Genomic DNA, 18,921 nt, shown 5'->3' with positions numbered 1-18,921 from the left:
GCTCCTGTTCCACAGCCATTAAATGATGAACAAGTCAAAATCCATTTGGTGTGAGCTGCATTAAGAGCTGCAGTCCTTCTAGTCATTTTTGTTTTAATTGCATCATCTTTCATATCACTTTGAAATATTTCAAATGCAGGCTGAGAGCCTGTCTTTCCAAACAAATGAGATCCCCCCCCCCCAAAAAAAAAAGAATGAAGAAAGGAAATTGCAGTATAATGGAACAGATGGCTTGCAGCCATACCACTATGGGCTGTGTGATCTCATCAGAGCAAATATGTTAAGTTGCCTTGGATATGGTTAGCAGTAGAGCAGGGAATCTCTGAAGGAAGTTATGGGGAAATGTGGTGGTGGCATCTTGGTAGGTGGCAACTTTTATTTGAGAATCAGGATTTAATTAAACATTCCCATGACTGCTAGAGGTGCTTGTCCATGGGAGGTTCCAGATGAGATGTCGCAGTTTCCTGAAGTTAGGTGAAACTGTGCTTTGTGGCACAGCAGAACTCGTGACCCCACTATTCCGGTCAGATTATAAAGCCAATGTTTTTGTTTGTCCTCTCCTCTCCAATAGCTGGTCTTTTTTCCTTCCCATTTCCTGCCTGTGTAAATATAGGAAGACATTAGAAGTAGGAATGTCAAACATGTACAATGACCATTTAAACAAAGGTCTACTCATAGCTTTGGGGTCTACTGACTCGATAAAACTATTCCTCCTGCTGCTTGGCTGAATGTTTCTGAAGAGAGAATCTTTCAATCTGGATTTTCAATGGAGTAGAAAAAGAATGAATCTGACCAGTTGAGTGCCATGGATCTGCTCACATTGCCAGTTAAGAGTTGTCCCTAGTGCTAGCAATACTAATTTTGCTTTCTGGGACTTGTCCCTGGTAAATACCTATCCTTTATTACCTGTGAAGAAGTGGCAGCCCACTGATGTTGTGTAGATAGATATTCACATTAGCTCCTTTTCTATGCATTGTTTAACATCTAGTTTGGAAATGGGCCTCTTATCGGAATACAAATGATATAGTTGTTATTATTGCATATTTCTCCACCAACAATCCCTTTTATTCCATGAGACTTGACCCATAGTATGATTGATGTGTGACCATTGTTTATTACATTAAATATATTGTGTCCTTTGTGCTATTTCTTATTCAGATTTTGATTATTAGGCATCATCCAGAGTCCTAGTGATTGGGGCGGTATACAGAACCATAAAGCAAGCTATTCCTGAATTCCAGTAAAAGAAGGATAGGGACCGTGTTGCTATTATGGTGGTTCTGTCACTTAAGAAGGAAGGTCCTAATGGACCTCTATCTTCTTTGAGAAGGCTGTCCAGCAACTGCCACCATGTATTTCTTGCTGAAGGTCATTTCTTGCAATTTGCAGAAGACAGCTGTAAGGTAGCAGATACGGTGAGAAAAATCAAAAGGATATTTTTATCTGAGAAGTAATGGTGAATATACAGTTGCAAAATGTTCACCACTCAGTCTACATTGTGCTACCCATGCTCTTTAGATGCTCCTGGCACCTAAACACCTGCTATAATAACTCTATGGTCCTAAGGGTAGCATTTTAGGGACCATTGAATGCATTGGATTTGCTCTCCATATTGGAGAAAGATCTAGGTCAGAATATTGATATGGGCTCCTCTTGACATCCAAAACTCTGAAGCTGAGGATCTTGAAAAAGAAGGGAGTATATCTCAATCCCTAACTGACAAAGTAACACTGTCAAGATCTTGTCCCAGTGTCCAGATGGGGAGGAACAGGTTGTGGGTGCTAGGATCCCCCAGTCCTATGAACTCTCCAACTTTGGTCCTGAATGAGGTTGCACTTCCTCATTTGGGACTGGTAAAGGGGTCTTCTTGGACTCTCAGCTCCTGCTCAAGGAGCAGGTGGCAGCTATGGCTAGAAAAGCCTTTGTATAAGTTCAACTTGCATGCCACTTGTGCCTTTCCCTGGGCTGCGGCGTCCTCCTTACAATCACTCATGACATGATTACCTTGGGATTACTGTAATGTGCTTTATGTGGGGATGCTATTGAAGACTACCAAGGCCTTTGTTTCTGCTTGGAATGAACAGGTCACAAAGGCCATGGGCTTGATCATTCCTATGTGCCCAACTAGCTGAAAACCAATGGGGGGAGGGGGAGGGGAGAGACTACTTTCCAAGGAACTCCAGGAGAATGCAGAATGCAGAGGCATGAGCAATGAGAGATAAGCTTTGTCATGTAACTCCAGCTGGCAGCTCCATCAGGAAGTTCCCAATATCTTACCTAGTTCTATTTCCTTGTAGTTTCAGTTCATTAGCTCTAGTCTTGCCTTCTAGGGTCATACAGAACATGTCCACCTCCTTTCTATATGTCGACCTTTTAGGTATCTGAAGACTGCTAGCATACCTCCCTTCAGTCTTCTCTTCTGAAGGCAAAACGTGCCCAGCTCCTTTAACTTTTCCAATCCTTGACCATCTTGATAGCTCTCCTCTGAACTTGCTACAGTTTGCTGATGCCCTTTATAGACTGAAGTGCCCAGAAATGGTTAACAATATTCCAAGCTGGGCCTGACCAAGGGAGAGTACAGTGGAACAATTACTTCCTATGATCTGGACTTCATACTACTGTTAATACATCCCAAAATAACATTTACCTTTTTAGTAACTACTTCCCACTGTTGGTCCACATTCAGTTTGTAATCTACAAGGACACCTTTTCACATGTGCTATTGCCAAGCCAGGTCTCCCCCATCCTAGATTTGCGTTTTACATTTTTTTCTCCCCAAATGTAGGATTTAATATTTTTCCGTTTTTTTTCCCCCTTGTAAATTTTGGTCCACTGTTCAAGCCTGTCTAGATTTTTTTGAATCTTCTCTTTCTCTTCTGAATGGTTAGCCAATCCTCTTAGTTTTATGTCATTTGTAGATCTGATAATCATTTCCTCAGCCCCTTTATCCATGTCATTAATACAAATGTTGAATAACAGAAGGTTCAGGACAGAGCCCTGTTGCACTCCACTTTAGATTGTTTCCAAACTGATGTGGAATAATTTCTGAATACTCTCTGGGCATGGTTATGAAGCAAATTATGATTCTATCTATGATTTATTACCTAACCCATATTTTATCATTTTATTAATGGGGGTATGAGAAACTTTTATTCTCTGGGTGGCTGCTACCAGGCACTGGGTCCCTTCAAGCACCCAAGATAAGAGCTCTTGGAGGATGGGCATTAAATGACCTCTGGATAGCGTCACATAATATAAAATGAGGAAAATGAAAACAAAGAACATATCTATTTCTTTTAGAGAAGAACGATCTGTAAATCCTCTCGCTATATGAACATTCTCTCTCTCTCTCTCTCTCCACCCCCCTCCCCCATTAAAAAATGAGACATCACACTTTTTTTATATAACTGGTGGTAAAACTTTATTATTCAAGTTTAGATGTAACAGACATCTTTTGCTGCCTGAAGAATTGTTTGCATAAGAAATACACCAGGAACACGGTTGTGAGTAGAAATGGACATGCATTATGAAGACTGAGGTGGGAGGGGAAATGGGTATAGGGGAAGAGGGAGGGAGGAAAGCAGAAACAGGAAACACAAAGAAAGCAAAATACTCTTCTATTGTATAGGATAGAGCAGTGATGAGCATTCTAGATTCAATTCAGACCTACATTTTAAAAGTTACTCTTGGGTATATTTGAAACTTCCATTGTTGAATATTGCTATTACATTAAAAGCCAGCAATATTTTTAGATGGGCTTACTCCAGCAAATGAGAATATACTTAGAAAAGGAGAGAAGCATCCATTGTATGAATCTAATGGGGGCAGAGGATCTTAGGTACCATTAAGAGTAGAATAAGGAGGGAGTATTTGTGGAGTATTTATGCCATGGGCACAACTGAAGTTCTGCTTCTCCATTGAAAGGCAGAGCATCATCTAGTTCAGCTTCCATTCATTTTAATGAGGCTTGTACAGTTGAATGGTGGATCTTTGTGTATAATTTCAGTTAGTGGTATGGAGAAGTGTGTAACGTGGATTTTCTGTCTGAAGTATCTTTGTAGGCTCTGGCACTCCTGGAAGGAAGAAATCACCAGGCCATAACAATGGGCTGTCGTAGATGAGGACACAATGTTTTCTTGAGAATTTTGCATCTAAGAAGACAGGTTTAGTTTGCATCAGGGTCTCACTGCTTCTGATTTTTATGTAATTCTTCTCATCAGATAGGCTTTCCCCATCTACAATATTTATTTTCATAGTTGTCCCCTTGAAAGTTGTTATTATAGTATATTGCATATAGTCCTTTTAGTTTTTAGAAGAAAATTATGGATACAAGGTCCAGTATTTCCTATGGTGTATTTAGAGCCTCGCACATCAAAGTGGTCTTCTAAGGGCAGAAAAGATTCCTTGAAAGCAATGGAAGCTTTTTCCAAGCCTGAATGTTCCAGATGGGTTTGGACCCAATTGGCAAACATCTCAGGCAGCTGATTGGGATTTCTGAGAATTTTAATTCTAACAAAACTAGAGGGCACCTGGTTCATGAAAGGTGTTCTAGAGTCTACTTCCTATAAATCAGAATGGAAACTGCACTGAGGAAGATTGACTGTGTCTGCTCACTTCATGGAAAAATTGAAAGAATACATCCTTTTCAAACTGGACAAGATATACCACAATGATAGGAATGAGCAAAAACTCAACATCTTTGGCTTACCAATAATTAAAACTGGGCATAACCAGGTGTAAGAAATCCAGATAGAACAATCTCTTGGAAAATTTTTAAAAAGGGCATGGAAATGAGGAGATAATAAATATCTTTTGTTGGCACTGCACTTAGGCCGCACTATCTTTCTCTCTCTCTCTCTCTCTCTGTATGAGAATCATACTGGAGTCAGTTGTTCCCTCCAATACCTATAAAGTCCTTAGAGTCTCTTTCACTGCATACTCATAGCTCATCAAACCTCTTATTACTCCAAATATTTATTTTCAGTTTTGGTTGACAAACTGACAGCTGTAATCATTCAACTATTTAGACAAGAAAATGGGCCACTGCAATGAAAAAAAAAACCTTCCATGTAAATGGGTAACTATTGGGAAAAATAATTCCAGTTTAAACCTTTATTTTGCATTGTTTTATTCAGATGTTAAACATACAGTATTTGGACAGAGATGGACAATTGGACTAGCTAGTTGGGGTCATGATTACTAAGCTGAAATTTGCATAATGTAATGCTGAATCCTTTTTGTTCTTCATATATTTCCAGGTATTCTATAATTTATCAAGTGTGGATGGTCACTTCTGTATCACTCCTGGTCTCTGCAACTAGAGACCATGCCTAGTGGCAATAGAAAACTAAAAATGAAACTGTGCAGAAGCTCACTATCATGATTATTGTCCATGGAGTTGAGTTTCATAAAGGATACAGGAACGACAAACCAATGCCTATTCTTTTGGGCGGCTTATAAATCATCTAAAGCAAAACAGGAGAACGTTAATGTTCTCTCTGCTATTTTCAATGAATAATATGCTTCTGTCAATACATTCATTTTTGGACTATTTTTTTTTTCTAAAATGAGAGCCATTTATGCTTTGTTAGACAATTAAGTCCAGAGAGACAGAAATGAGACTTAGCAACTGCTATGATAGCAATTGTATAAACCTAGATACTTTATTGACTTACAGCAAAGAAGAATAACAAGACCATACTATCTTTTCTTTCTCTGTCTATGGAAGGGGCATTATTTGAGTGTTTCCAAATGAAGTATCTCAAAGTCATGGGAAATTAATGTAAGGCTATCTGGAGGACGTAGATTAAATTCAATAAACATCTTAACTGACAGTGGATTTTGTTACTGTTGCTGCTACTGATTTTTTAGCACAAACTTTCAAAATGAAACTCCCCATGTGTACTTTGACACTCTGGAAGGGCTGTTGTGAATATTTAAGTGCTATAAACTGAAATGGAGTAGATCAACACTGGGTTGTACCCAGTCACTTCTTTTTGAGGGTGGAATGGACACTTTTGGAACAATCTGTTCACCTTCATTCTGTAGGCCTTTCCTCATCAAATCTACTCTGGAAGATTCAGGGACTTCCTAGAGCAGTTTTAATACAGCAAGGAGGAAGTAGTGGGAAGAAAAGGAAGGGAAAATCCACTTGCATAAGGCATGAAGTCAGGTTAGCAAAAATAAGAAAATAACATGTCAGTGGCATTCTTTTTCTCCAGTACTGCAAAACAAAACTTTTTTTTTTTTTTTTTTTACAATGGACCTTATCCCCACAGAACATACTGGAAATAAAGCGTTATTGTATAGGAATAATGTTTAGAATATCTAAGCCCCATTCCCAATAAATCTATCAGTCTAGACAGACTGGGTCAATCTATTTAATATTTTAATTTAAAAAAAACTGTACAAAGGTTAAGCATTACAACAGACATATTGTTCCGTCACACAATAACAAATCTATTTCTGTGCAAAACCATCTGGATCTTTTTAGATGGTAGCAGCATTTCAAACTGTCCTACTCTGAATCCAGCATTAGTGGCCCACTGTTAAGATAAGCAGTATAAAGATCTTAGATTCTATTCAGCTCACCAAGACTTTTCACTTCAAAACAGCTTCTCCTTCAGGAGTAACTCCATTGGTGGCAAATTAAGTCCATAGCTGGAAGGAACTGAGGTCTAACAAGGCAAGAGATCATTCGAGGACAGCCAAAATGTAAGTAGATGTAAATATAGATAGCCCAGTATGTTATTTAATTATGTTATGTATTTTTTAAAATTTTATCGCATGGAAATGCAAAGCAGAGAGCATTCCAATTCTGTCAATGTGTTTGTAATATTTCACTAGGAGCAGTACAACGTGGGATGAGTTGCTTTTTGAACAACCAGGTAGAATAATAACTGCATGTACTCCTTATATGTTCATGAAGATATTATTGGGGATATTTTAAATGGCAACTGAACATCCAATGAAAAGCCTAAATAATCCTGAAGGGGGCATGGTCCAACAGGCCACCATCAGCAATGCCCCCCTTGATGAAAAGTCCTTAGTAGACTGCAGTTATGTATTGTCTATTTTCCTAGATTGGATTGCAGATTTTATAGTGTTTTTTTTTTAAATGCCCTATTATGCACATTTAATTTCCTATTATGGATTTAAGTATATATTTATCTTTAAGCAGTTGACAATTGTTTAAAAAATTAAGTCAAACTGTGATTCAGATTAATTTGGGGCATTTTAATTTTTGGCTGACAACCTAATAACAACTGCTGTTGTTCATGAAACATCAGCTACTTGGAAAACAAGAAAGTGTATTTCAAATTGTGTCACTGCCTCAAGTATTGGAGAAGAAAAATGATACATACAGTACTTCAAGGTCCTAAAGCAGATGATTTTTCAAAAACAACGTGGAATGGCTTTCTTTCTTGGCTGTGAACATAAGCAACATCAGACTCTTCCTTGAAATGCAACCCTCTATCTATGTCTTATGGCCTTTTAGGTGTCTAATAATCCCAGATAGACACTAAAATTGTATAATGAACTTAGGCTCTGAAAGATTGTTATACATAATTGACAGGACATATTGGCTTGGTTCAGAGCAATATGTAGTTATAGTTGAAGTAATGGGTAAAGGAAAAGATCCTGTGGCCTTGGTATCAAATAATAGACTCATTTTAATTAAGTGGAGGAATTACTTTTATCACAGGTTCCCCATGCAAGCTCTGAAAAACTGCCAAGGTCAGCCAGATCTTTGGTGACCACCTATATGAATGTTACTCAGGCAGGTTGAGATTTCCTGCTGCTTGTTTCCAATATATATTTTAGAGGTATCGTGATGAGCAATTGCTAACATCATGGGGCTTGCATAACCCTGTGGCAAGCCAAATTACCATACCTGTTTTGCAAACTATGGATAGTACCAGTTGGCAAATGGCTGCTTGCTGTGAATGTGCTATTTTTGTTTTCCAAAACAGTGGTCGAATTTCAGAGGGAACCAGATGGGGTCCCAGCTACTTACCTTTTATAATGGCCACACATGGTGCAATCCTAGGCAGGAATTTATGTAACTGTGTTCAATGAGGCTTTTATTCCTTGGTATGTATATTTAGAACTATACCCTTAGCTACTGTGTTGAGGAGGCTTGATGGGAAGATAAAGTGAGATAAGAGTTAAATAAGGCCCCACCTACTTTATTTTCTACAAATTGAGCACCTAGCAAATAAGTGCTGGTTTAATCCCTCTTAAGACACTAGAGGGATTGTGACTCTAAACTCAGTGTCTTCTCTTACTCCTTTCCATTTTATCTTGCCACCCAAATTTAAATGCTCATTTTCTAGATTAGGGAACGATGGGCCTAAACAATTTTAAGGGTAGTTTTAATAAAGTGATCATGGGGATTAGTAGCGTGTAAGGGGACTCAGAGGAAGGCCCTTCAACATCCTTTCCTGCATTGGAGACCTAGCCTAGAATACCCTAGAAGAATTTCAGAAAATAAAGAGAGGGGTGGGAAAGAACAATGGAATATCAGACAGACATTTTAATCTTCATTTGCAGTGACATTTAGGAATCAATTGTACTCCACAACCTTAAGAGACTAAGACCGTGCAATGCAAAAATAAAGCCCCAGCGCGACAAAACAAAACAAGAAAACATGAAGCGACTGTGTAATATGGTAAAAATGGAGTGCAATGCTAGTACAGAATGCAATTAAAAACTGGTGTGCCAAGGAGTCAGACGGCACCTCTTGACATAATCTCTGAAATGTTTCAGCTGAAACATAGACAAAGCAATAAAAAGAGGATATATGTTTATCATTTTAAGCATAACAATGTGAGTTAAGAGCTTAAGAATACAAAAAGTACTTGGAATGAATAGTGCTACTCTTTTTCTTCCTCCTAAGTAGGCATAAAAATATTTTCATTTCCTTCTTCGTCTTCGTCGTCGTCGTCTTCTCCCCCCAATATCATTATTATCAACAAAGTCCATTCATTTCATGTTACCGTTTACAATTTTAATGCACACACACACGCGCACAAATCAAAGATACCTACTGCAATAGAAAGTTGCTTCATTACCTTGTTTGCTACATTTGCAAATGTAAACAGAGCGAGGCTGAGCCAGCGCTGAATCTTATGCATGATGGAATATCTTTGTTGCATACGTACACTGTAGAAAATAATTATTCAATATGTCAGGCACCATTATTTGAAATGTAATACATTAATATTTACTAGAAAAATAAGTTTTTTTTTTCCTATTTGTTCTCCCAACTTCTTAAATGAAATAAGTTAATCTGACAGTACATCCAGTAGCTTGTAATATCTCTTGTATATCCCTTTGAGAAAATAAGAATAACAACAACAAGAAGACAACTGCCTGGGCCAAGATAATGAAACTGAATTGAAGTCCATCCTTTGTAGATTCTTGCAACGTCTGTGAAGATTTGTCTAACAGCACCTTGAACCAATGACTGAATATTTAGTTATTTAGCCCTATTTCCCTGAGCAGTTATGCTGAGGCGCTTTCCCTTCATGGAACAATTTTTACAAAAGGTTTATTATTATCATCATTATTATCTTCCTCTGAAAAATATTAAAAATAAGATTGGCCATGAAGGCAAACACTACCAAAAGCTGGAGTTAAGTCTGGTGAAGCAATTGACCACTGCATATAAACAACCTAAGGACTTTGGGGAAAAGTCAGTCCCACGCTCTACCTGAAGCAAAATTGAGAGAACAGTTAGTCAAACATTAATACTATGAATATCAAGTCCATAAAGTAGCTTTCATATAAGAGAGAAGTCAGAAAACAGAGCACTTTTCCTACATTTTGGCCAAAGCATGTTACATCCACAATCTCCTGAGACGTAGTTTGCAATCCCCGGATCTATTTTTCAGTGAATCTCTCTTTTTAAGGGCTTTCTCGCCACCTTTAAAATTTATGAAGCAGCCTGGAAAGAAGGTCTTCTCTGCATAAAAGATCATATTCTGAGACTCCAGTCATTTTACTTCCATCTTTCCTGAGAATTTATTATTTACTTGATTTCAGAGTGAGAGGGGAGGAACAGCTGTGGCCGAGAATGCTGACAATGAATGTTCCTGGTCTGCAAGCTATTGCATACGGAGTGTTCCTGCTGCTCTAGACCTCAAAAAGACTGAGGAGCCCTGTTGTAGGGATCCAACAGCAGCTACCCACTGGCTTAGCGCAAGAGACAACCAGAAGACAAAACAAAGTAACAGAAAAACAAACCAAAAAAAGCCTTACTGCCTCCAGATTGTAGAAATGCTGCTGCTGGAGGACGTTCTAGTAAGGCCAAGGTGAACCCAAATGGAGAAAAAAAATACTACTAGATTTCTGGACATCAGTTTATTTAACAAGTCCATTTCACTATACAATGTGCATATGTGTACTGTACACCTGCTTCAGCATTATACATCTTTGCATTCTAGCCAGCTATGTTTCTTGTACAAGAACAAAAGCATTATTTGCCTGGTTAAGTTTTGCAAAGAGACCTTCCCTGATATAGTGTCTTTTGTATAGATTTTTTTCTTTCTTTCTTTTTCTTTCTTTCTTTCTTTTTTTTTTTGCAGGACGGGTCCCGAGTGATTGATTCCTTACCCCTCCCCCATTCCAGCTGCCATCCTTTTTTTTTTTAATTGTCTTTCTTAAGAACTTTTTGTTTGCTTGTATGAAGGAAAAGGAGGGAAGAATAAAAGATTGTATATTGGATAAGGCATGCTTGCTATATGAAGTGCTTAAGAAGACATTACAAGCTATTGAATTCCCATCAAGGAAACCTATTTCTGTTTAATTGTGCTAAGTGCTAAGGTTTTTATTTTATTTATTTTATTTAATTTTACTCTTTCGATTTGCCATTCGTTTCAGCTTGTGCATTGTTCTTATGTAGGCCCCTCTGGATGTGAGTGGTGAAGTCATACTTGTCCGTGCAAAAATATTGGCATATGCTGCATTGAAAAGGTCCGCTGTCACCATGGCAACTCATATGCAAGGCATACATCACTTCATCCAGAAAGACAATGCCACAGTGCACACACTTGGTTGATAGATCATCTTGAGTACTTCGGTCAACTTTCTCGGTTTTAACTACATTCAAGGGACCTTCATTTTTTACATGTGACGGTGTCTTAGCTTTCTCCTTGGAGGCACCGTTTGCAGTTGGCCCAGGTCTGGAATGTTTTATCGCCAAATCTAGAGGAATGTCATTGTCAGATCCAACAGCTGAAAAATGAGGAGGCAGATTAAAGGTGGGATAAGGCACATAGTTTTGGCAAGGGTTTGGTAGGCCAGGCACATGACTCAAGTAGTGTGGATTCCCAGGAACGGACAGCTTATATTTACTCCAGAATCTCAGCCAATCAGCTTCACTTTGAAACTCATTGTGTACAAAGGGAAGTCCAAAAAGCGGGTACTGGTACTTTTCAATAGGACTTCCAGGTGGTGAGTAGTTTAGGTGTTTAGCAGGTCTCATGTATTTCTCTATTGGACTGCCTCTCTCTGAGCTTCCTTTTCCTTCTGATATAGAGGAACTATTGCCTGGGTCTCCAGAACTTTCCTGAGGACTTTTTATCTGAATGTGCAAAGGTTGCATCCTTTTATGAATATCCAGAGATTGGCTGACCAATATTGACTGAGGAGCAGAATGGCTTTTAGTCAATGAACCCTGGGCTTCATATTTACTTAGGCTGGGAAGTTGGATTTCTCTCTGATGACCTTCTGTTAAATGATCCTCTGACCTCCTATCTAATGGGCTGCCGTTGACTTGTTCCTCGCTGTTCCCTCTCTGTTGTTTGTTTAGCTGCTCAGCCTGAAGTGCCTCTGGGTTAAGGCGTTTTCTTGTCCGTCTCCTAATGATCTGCTCACCGTTGTTCTGCTTAATGATGTTTAAAGGCCTGGGAGTCTGCATATAAAACACAATAACATCATAAATAAAAGAGCGATGCTAAGCAAAGCTTTGCAAAACTGTTCATGCAAATCCCTGGATATACTTAAGAGTTCAGTTCAGTCCAATCAAGCCATTCAGGGGAACTGTTTTAAGAAAGGCTTGACTTGGAAGAAAGATGCAAGGGCAGCGAAGCACAGGAAGCTGACTCCTTAATATTGAATAATTAAAACATGTCATGTGTTGTGTTTTTGAATCACTTCAGTTGGCATCACAGTGAATGTCATTCCCAACAACCTTGAAAGTGACAAGGCACCATCAATAGTGTCCTTAGAATGTAAAATTCACAATCACTTTCATACTGATTTCAAGCCTGTTTCATGGAAGTCTTCAAACCATAGTTTCACAGATTGGATGTCACATGAAGCTGTTTTATGAAAACATCAAAGTTGTGATGAAGAGAAAGAAGGAAAGAAAGAGGAAAAAACATATGTAGACATCCACATCACTGTCAAATTGATAAAACATAGTTTCCTCAATTAGGTCTGAACTAAATTTCTTTGTCCTTCTTTATATCTCCCCTCTATCATATTTATTTATATCAATTTTCAGGGTATGATCTACTTGAAGATCAATGTACAAAGGGACTAAGAATGTGATCAATGAATGATGTAACAACAAATATGCAAATAAAACCCACTTTACAGAGCTATTCTTTTATCTCCTGATCTGGCTCCTTTATCCACTTCTGCCTTCATCAATTTAATTTCTAAGATAATTCATTTGCACCCTTAATCACCTATCTCTGCTTGTTAAGCTTTATTCAATTACAACTGTCAATCAGAAAAAAAAATCCTTATGATTTAGATGTGTAATAAGAAGTAATCATCTGTGCAGAGCCCAACATGGGAATCTTCCTTATTGGAATAGATAGTTGTGAAGTTATCAGCTCCTTTGGCAACAGCCTATACCAAAATTAATTCTTTCCCAAGCATGATTCTCAGAGAGTTCTCTTTTGCAGGATTTATTGATAAATGAGATAGGGTTACAAGAATTCCAGCGACTGAACTGTTTTCAGTTTAGAACCAATATAACCCTTTCTACATTACAACAGAGACTTTCTGATTCTTTTTCTAATAGCCTTCTGATGAACTTCTGTGAAGCCAGTTTTTTTCACTAAGAAGTTTACAGCTGGCTGTTTATATAACATTCTCTTGAATCTCTTATCAGTCTAGGAACAAATTCTTACAGAAAGGAAGCAGAACCTTGCTGCCCATTCAGTTGGGTGTGATTCTGTCTAGTACCTTTTAAATGCACCTGCAAGGGTTAAATTTCTATAATACAACATGCACTGGCAGTCTGAGAGGGAAAGGAAGGTGGTTTGTGTAAATGCACAAGCGATCACTCAAAGAAGCAAAGTCACAATAAACGTCCTGTTCTCTTGTTTTTGTTTACCATGGTCTCTGTGCATGACACACAGGGGGGAGTAGCAAATTTCCCCATTAGAGGAAGGAAGGTGTCATCATTAGTATAACAACAACTCCAAGGACTATCTGGCTATAGGAAACATCCTGCCTGGCAGAGGCACCAAGATAGTATGTTTACAGAAAATGATAGGTAAACACTCAGGACCCAGTCCTGCAGAAGATGCATCTGAAGTTTAGTGAACAAAGCTATTATTTTGTTGCTATTATAAAACTCAGAAAAGACTGGAAGTCCTACAGAGTACTATGGGGAGTAGGGAAGGATAGAAGGTGAACTGGAAAAATCTGATTCTGTGGAAATGAGACTTCTGCAAATTGACACAAAGGACCAGGTTTTCCATAAAGGAGAGGATTAGTGAGATGGGACTGTTGAGAGTGGGCAACTGTAAGCCAGTCATCTCTCTACAAGAAGACCAGGAACTTCTGAAATCTGGCCATGATGCAACCATGCATTTTGCAACGTTTCTTGTTGCCATAATTAAACTGAAGGGGATGACCACAGACTGAATGGTCACTGCATTCAATTGCAGGACATTCCATGGGATTGGATCACAATGTGAATGGAAGCATATTTTAAATTAAGGGATATGGATTCAAAAAGAAAAAGTATATGACCATCTGGAACTTTAACAAATGATGGAGTTGGAGTCCCAAATATCCAAGATGTAACAAAGGCTGCAGGGGCTGTCCTTCTCTGGATAAAGAAGACCACCCCTTGGGGATGGGAGGATTGAAAAAGCCAAAAGAAGGTACCCAAAGAACTCAGGATGTAGCAGAATGGTTCCAAAATTTGTCAGGGATGAAACTGGAAGAAAACTTTTCTTTAGGAAAGTCCTAAGTCTGAAAGAACAATTTTGCTTAGGCTGCTTTGTACACTTCTGGCAGTGCTAGTAGTTCCACCAAGACAAATGAGGCAAAACCACTGGTAAGGATTTACTATTGCTAGCAGAATGGAGCCTCTGAGCCTGTGGGCTCTCAGGTAGGAGAAAAGAGATGTTCAAGCATTTAGAACAATCATAAATATGAATCCAATCCTTGCTAAAAATGTGTTGGTAAAGAGCTAAAGTATTGGGAAGAGTTCTTCAGTACTGCTTCTGTGACCACTGAAAAGAGACTGAGGGAACTATGCTCCAGTACATGTGCAGTAGAGGTCTGCTTCCTGATAAAGTTAACTATTTCAGGTAAAAGCTGATCCATGGCTCTCTCTACATGTAATACACTGAGACCATGATGAAGAAAATTGGACCTTGAGATGTCCATTAACAGAAATGCTCCCAGAAAGGGGACGCTTCCACTTTTTCCTGGGGTATGGATATCTGTCAGCATCACATGAATGAGAATCGGCTCTCTTATTGGGTGGAAAGATGGTTGATAACCATCAATTACCAGAAGTATAAATCTTCCAGAAGTGGAATTACAGGAATAAGGAAATATGTACTCGATGGAATGAGGCTTGGCATCAAGAACAGCAAAATAAGTGGGAGCGAAATAGCAGGGTGGATTGTACCACTTCACATTAGAGTTGTAAAAACCTACAAAGAAAAATAACTCTGAAAACTCAGGCATTTCTCTTCTTTCCTCTTCCTTAATCTCTGGCTCACTAATTTTGCCTGGGAACTAAATAAATAAATAAAAAATATATCTTGGACAGATTTAATGCAGGTATTATGGTTTAAAGTACCCAACCCATAGAAAAAGAGTCTGAAAATCCTACCCTGGTCTCTCCAGTGACATCATGACATCACCATCCTGCCTCTGGGATCCTCAGCAGTCCCCCCCCCCAACAGAAACATCTTGTGCTAAGAGTGGTTTGACCACTGTCAACTCCTATGGAACCCAACACGTTGAAAGCTCCAGAAAAAGAGGTAAACATATGCTTCTTATGAAAAGTATTGTTTGTTTGATTCTCTCTAGGCAAAAAAAGGTGGTGATGCAGTAATATTCATATTCATATTCAGGTTTAAAATCCATGAATATGAATAAGGGATGCTTCCAACGTTGCTAAAGTTTGTTTCTGTTTCTACAGCAGGGATTTGCTGTTCTCATTTTTCCCTGGAACCCCAGCCATGACTCCAAAATCAGTTCCAAAACCTGCCTACGCACATTGCAGAACAGATTTGGGGGAGACCTGAAGGATGCTCAGTGGGGATGGGGGGATCCATTGGATTAGGCAAAACCATGTCAATGCACAGAAACAACTGAACCTTTAATTTGTATTCTTTTTCTGAAAGTGGGGTCTGTCCCTGTTTACTGGGGTATAAAGTAATTTACTGGATATCAATTCTTGATATTATTGAGACAGGATTTTCCTATGTTATATGACCTTCAGCAAAACAGCTTCCAATATTTTTTTTTTAAATGAAGAAACCTCTAGGTAACTACATTTAGTTACATAGATTTTTCTTATATTGGTAACTCTCTAGCAAACTTAATGTTTAATTATACCTTTGCCCTTTGCTTGGGTAAAGTTAAATTAAACTCATTAACAATTGTGTACATCAGTTGGAAGCTCAGTAGCTTGTTCCAACACCATTGCTTAAAATGGTGTTATCTTAGCTCTGGGCTAACAAAAATAAATATAGTTACAACTTACTAACAATTAGCATTGGTATCAAGGGTTGGTTCTTTTTTAAACCAGCTTTTTAAAATCCCTAGGTGCTATCCAGAGCAAACTGCAATGATGCCAAAATAATGACAGATGAGTGATGATGTCATCACACAAACGCCACATGTGTTATGACATTTGACATAAGTATGTAAATCACAGTGTTTGGGTGATAATGTTGTCATTTGTTTCTCTTGCCTCCCCAACAGAGGCCCATGCCAAAGAAAATTATTCTAGTAACTATTAGTAATTCTATATTTTTTACCATAGCAAAAAATTGTGCAATCTTAAAAGCATTTTTTTAAAGTACTCTTCAATTGACATGTAAAACTTCGTTGCAGTATGTCATTCACATTTGCACGTTCTGGCCCAGTTCAAACAAACAAAAAGGCAAATATTTATACTAAACCAAAATATAAATGAGCCGTGTTCCCTTATCTTTGTTTTATATGGCTCCGTTCTCCTCTTTACATGTTGCAATCCAACTCATTTGGGGTTAATTAGACATAATTTCCCATTATAGCTAATATATGACACAATATCACAACTGAAATAAGCCAAGATCTTTTAAAAATATATGAATGGAACCTTCACAAAGTGTGAAAGCTAGTAAAAAACTGAATGTTGATCCATATATTAGCTTAGGCCAGTGTTTCTCAACTTTGGCAACTTTAAGATGCATGGACTTCAACTCTCAGAATTCCCCAGCCAGCATAAATTCCATGCATCTTAAAGTTGCCAAAGTTGAGAAACACTGGTTTAGGCCATGGGTAGAGAACCTCTAGCCCCTTAGCCTGCTGCAGCCAATAGCTGAAGATTCCTGTGAGTTCAACCATATCATCTAGACAAGAATCCAATCAGTCCATATCAGAAAAAGAAAACTTCCTGAAGCATTCTTATGATACTCCTGTGGCATTTCCTGCATTTCTGATTTTAAGCCAGGGCTGTGATTCATTAACATAATGATGTGTATGCCATCTGCAGCAACCAAACTCAGATAGGCTTATTCAACACACGGCTGCAAAAATAGGTTGAAATGAAGATCAGCACGGATTGTCTAAATTTGCAGAGCAGTATCATGAGAATAAACCTAGGGCTGACAGGAAAGGAAATCTTGCACGGAAGTCTTGGTACTATTTAGAAGTTCAATAAAAAAGCGGGCAGTGACATCCACTGAAACATATACCTTGTTTTAACATGATCACACTTTACATAATTCATGATCATCCTGGAAATAACTATTTATATAGTCTACCCCCAGGATGCATAAATTGCTTAGGAAAACCGTGGGAAAAAGCTGGTCAATATAGTGTTACTCCTCCTCTTTCAGACCACCCTGGGGGATTGATTGATTGATTGATTAAGTCTCTTCTAGTCAGTGTTACTCTTAGCAACTGCATAGATAGATTCTGTCCAGGAAGATCTGGGATTACCTTTACATCTTGGGTGACTCTACTGAGAGTATACAACCTTGGCATATACTCCCGACATCCTTCACACAGCTCTCCCAGAAACATCCCCCCCACACACACACACCATGATAAGGCAGCCTAGGAATTTAGGAACTTAGGAATATTCTGGGGGAAGAGGGAGAAAAGTATTAGTCCTCAAAACATGCACCTTTATTTTTCCTTATATGACTCCTTTTCATTAGAGACAAAGGGAGTTGTCTTGCATTAGAGTTAGATGGTTCTTCCTTTTAAGTTTAGTATTGTCTTTGTGACTGGTTGTGTACTTCTAGGTTTTCAAACCGACCTGGAGACATCAGGAACTGAACTTGTCACATGCTTCACTGCAAAGCCCAAGCTGCACCAGCAGCTTCTCCACCACGATTAAAAGTAAGGAATCTTGAAATGTTCTTTTACAACATAATTCTGTGTACTTCTTGTGTGAAAGAAGGAAATAGCTCCATTTTTATTATTTGTTTTGTATCAAAATAAATGAATGCCTCATTGGGCATCTCCAACATCGACTCCCCTCTATGGCATATCAGCATCTTCCATAATGAATCACATCTGATTCTAGAGTGACCACACTGAAGAAAATGTGCAGTTAGGAAATTAACCACAGCTGCCCAACTTCAGCTGAGTTGCTGAAAACCTTCCCAATATAAAACAACTAAGTTCTTCCTACCGAGTGAAGCTTCTGGTAGAGACCACACGCATTGCAGACATATCCTCCATTTGCGTTCTTTCGCCAGAGTGAGGTCTTTGTGGTCAGGCAATTGGCACAAAAAACACCCGAGCCTCTACGTCTCTAAAATCGGGGATGGAAAAAAGAAAGAAAGAAAGAAAGAAAGAAAGAAAAAAGTCAAAGGTTAGTCACATGATCTGTAGATACAACAAATCTACACTAGAGTTTTGTCTTTAGCTTGGTAGTATAAAATCACATTGCCCATATTGCTGATGTTCATGACAATTTACCCTGCAGTGATGGATAAAGTGTGCAAAACACAAATGCTTTTCTCTTCCTGCAAAGTTTTAACTTGGTGAACTTTGGAATGTGTGCCTTTTAATGACCAGATTACTTGCTCTGAATTTCAAGGTTCTTTTGACAGTTGCTCTTAAGATATTTTTTCTAGATTTTAGTTATTTTAAAATTAACAACACACCTAAAAAACAAATAAAAATCTTTCCAATTAATTTCAGTTTGCATGTAGCCTTATTTCGGTTCTTATAAACTCCTTCTACTTCTTTGAATTACAGGCTAACATAATTATAAAAATCACATATGCTGTTTTTTATTTCCCAAAGCCCACTGAGAGCATGACTCAAATTCAGTAGTACAAAGGTGTGTATAAAGCTCTACTTTCAAATTGGTGATAAAACCACGTGATGTTGTCTCATCAGCAGATGATGTAAAGCGTACTTTTTGGAATGCAAAATGAACATAAACGGGGGTGTGACTGAATTCCACAGTTTTCTTAATCCTTC

The 18,921-nt window shown here is 38.4% G+C and overlaps 1 protein-coding gene across 6 annotated transcripts in view; it reads right to left on the bottom strand.

Moving 5' to 3' along the window:
- Positions 1-3,413: 3,413 nt before the first annotated feature.
- The window catches only part of TRPS1 (transcriptional repressor GATA binding 1), a 266,383-nt gene continuing 250,875 nt past the window's right edge, over positions 3,414-18,921 (bottom strand). For all 6 annotated transcript variants that reach the window (XM_007426703.4, XM_088149034.1, XM_088149033.1 and 3 more), the window contains 2 exons: positions 18,122-18,244; positions 3,414-11,917 (listed from right to left, as the gene is read on the bottom strand). In XM_007426703.4, the coding sequence (XP_007426765.1) occupies positions 10,856-11,917; positions 18,122-18,244 (1,185 nt within the window). In that variant the 3' untranslated portion in view covers positions 3,414-10,855. The remainder of the gene's footprint in view (positions 11,918-18,121; positions 18,245-18,921) is intronic.

This window comes from Python bivittatus, unplaced genomic scaffold (genome assembly GCF_059951505.1).
Source record: "Python bivittatus isolate LINGU-HERP-01145 unplaced genomic scaffold, Pbiv_v1 ctg000590_np1212, whole genome shotgun sequence".
In the NCBI taxonomy this organism is placed as follows: domain Eukaryota; kingdom Metazoa; phylum Chordata; class Lepidosauria; order Squamata; family Pythonidae; genus Python; species Python bivittatus.
This window is presented reverse-complemented; position numbering and strand designations above follow the sequence as displayed.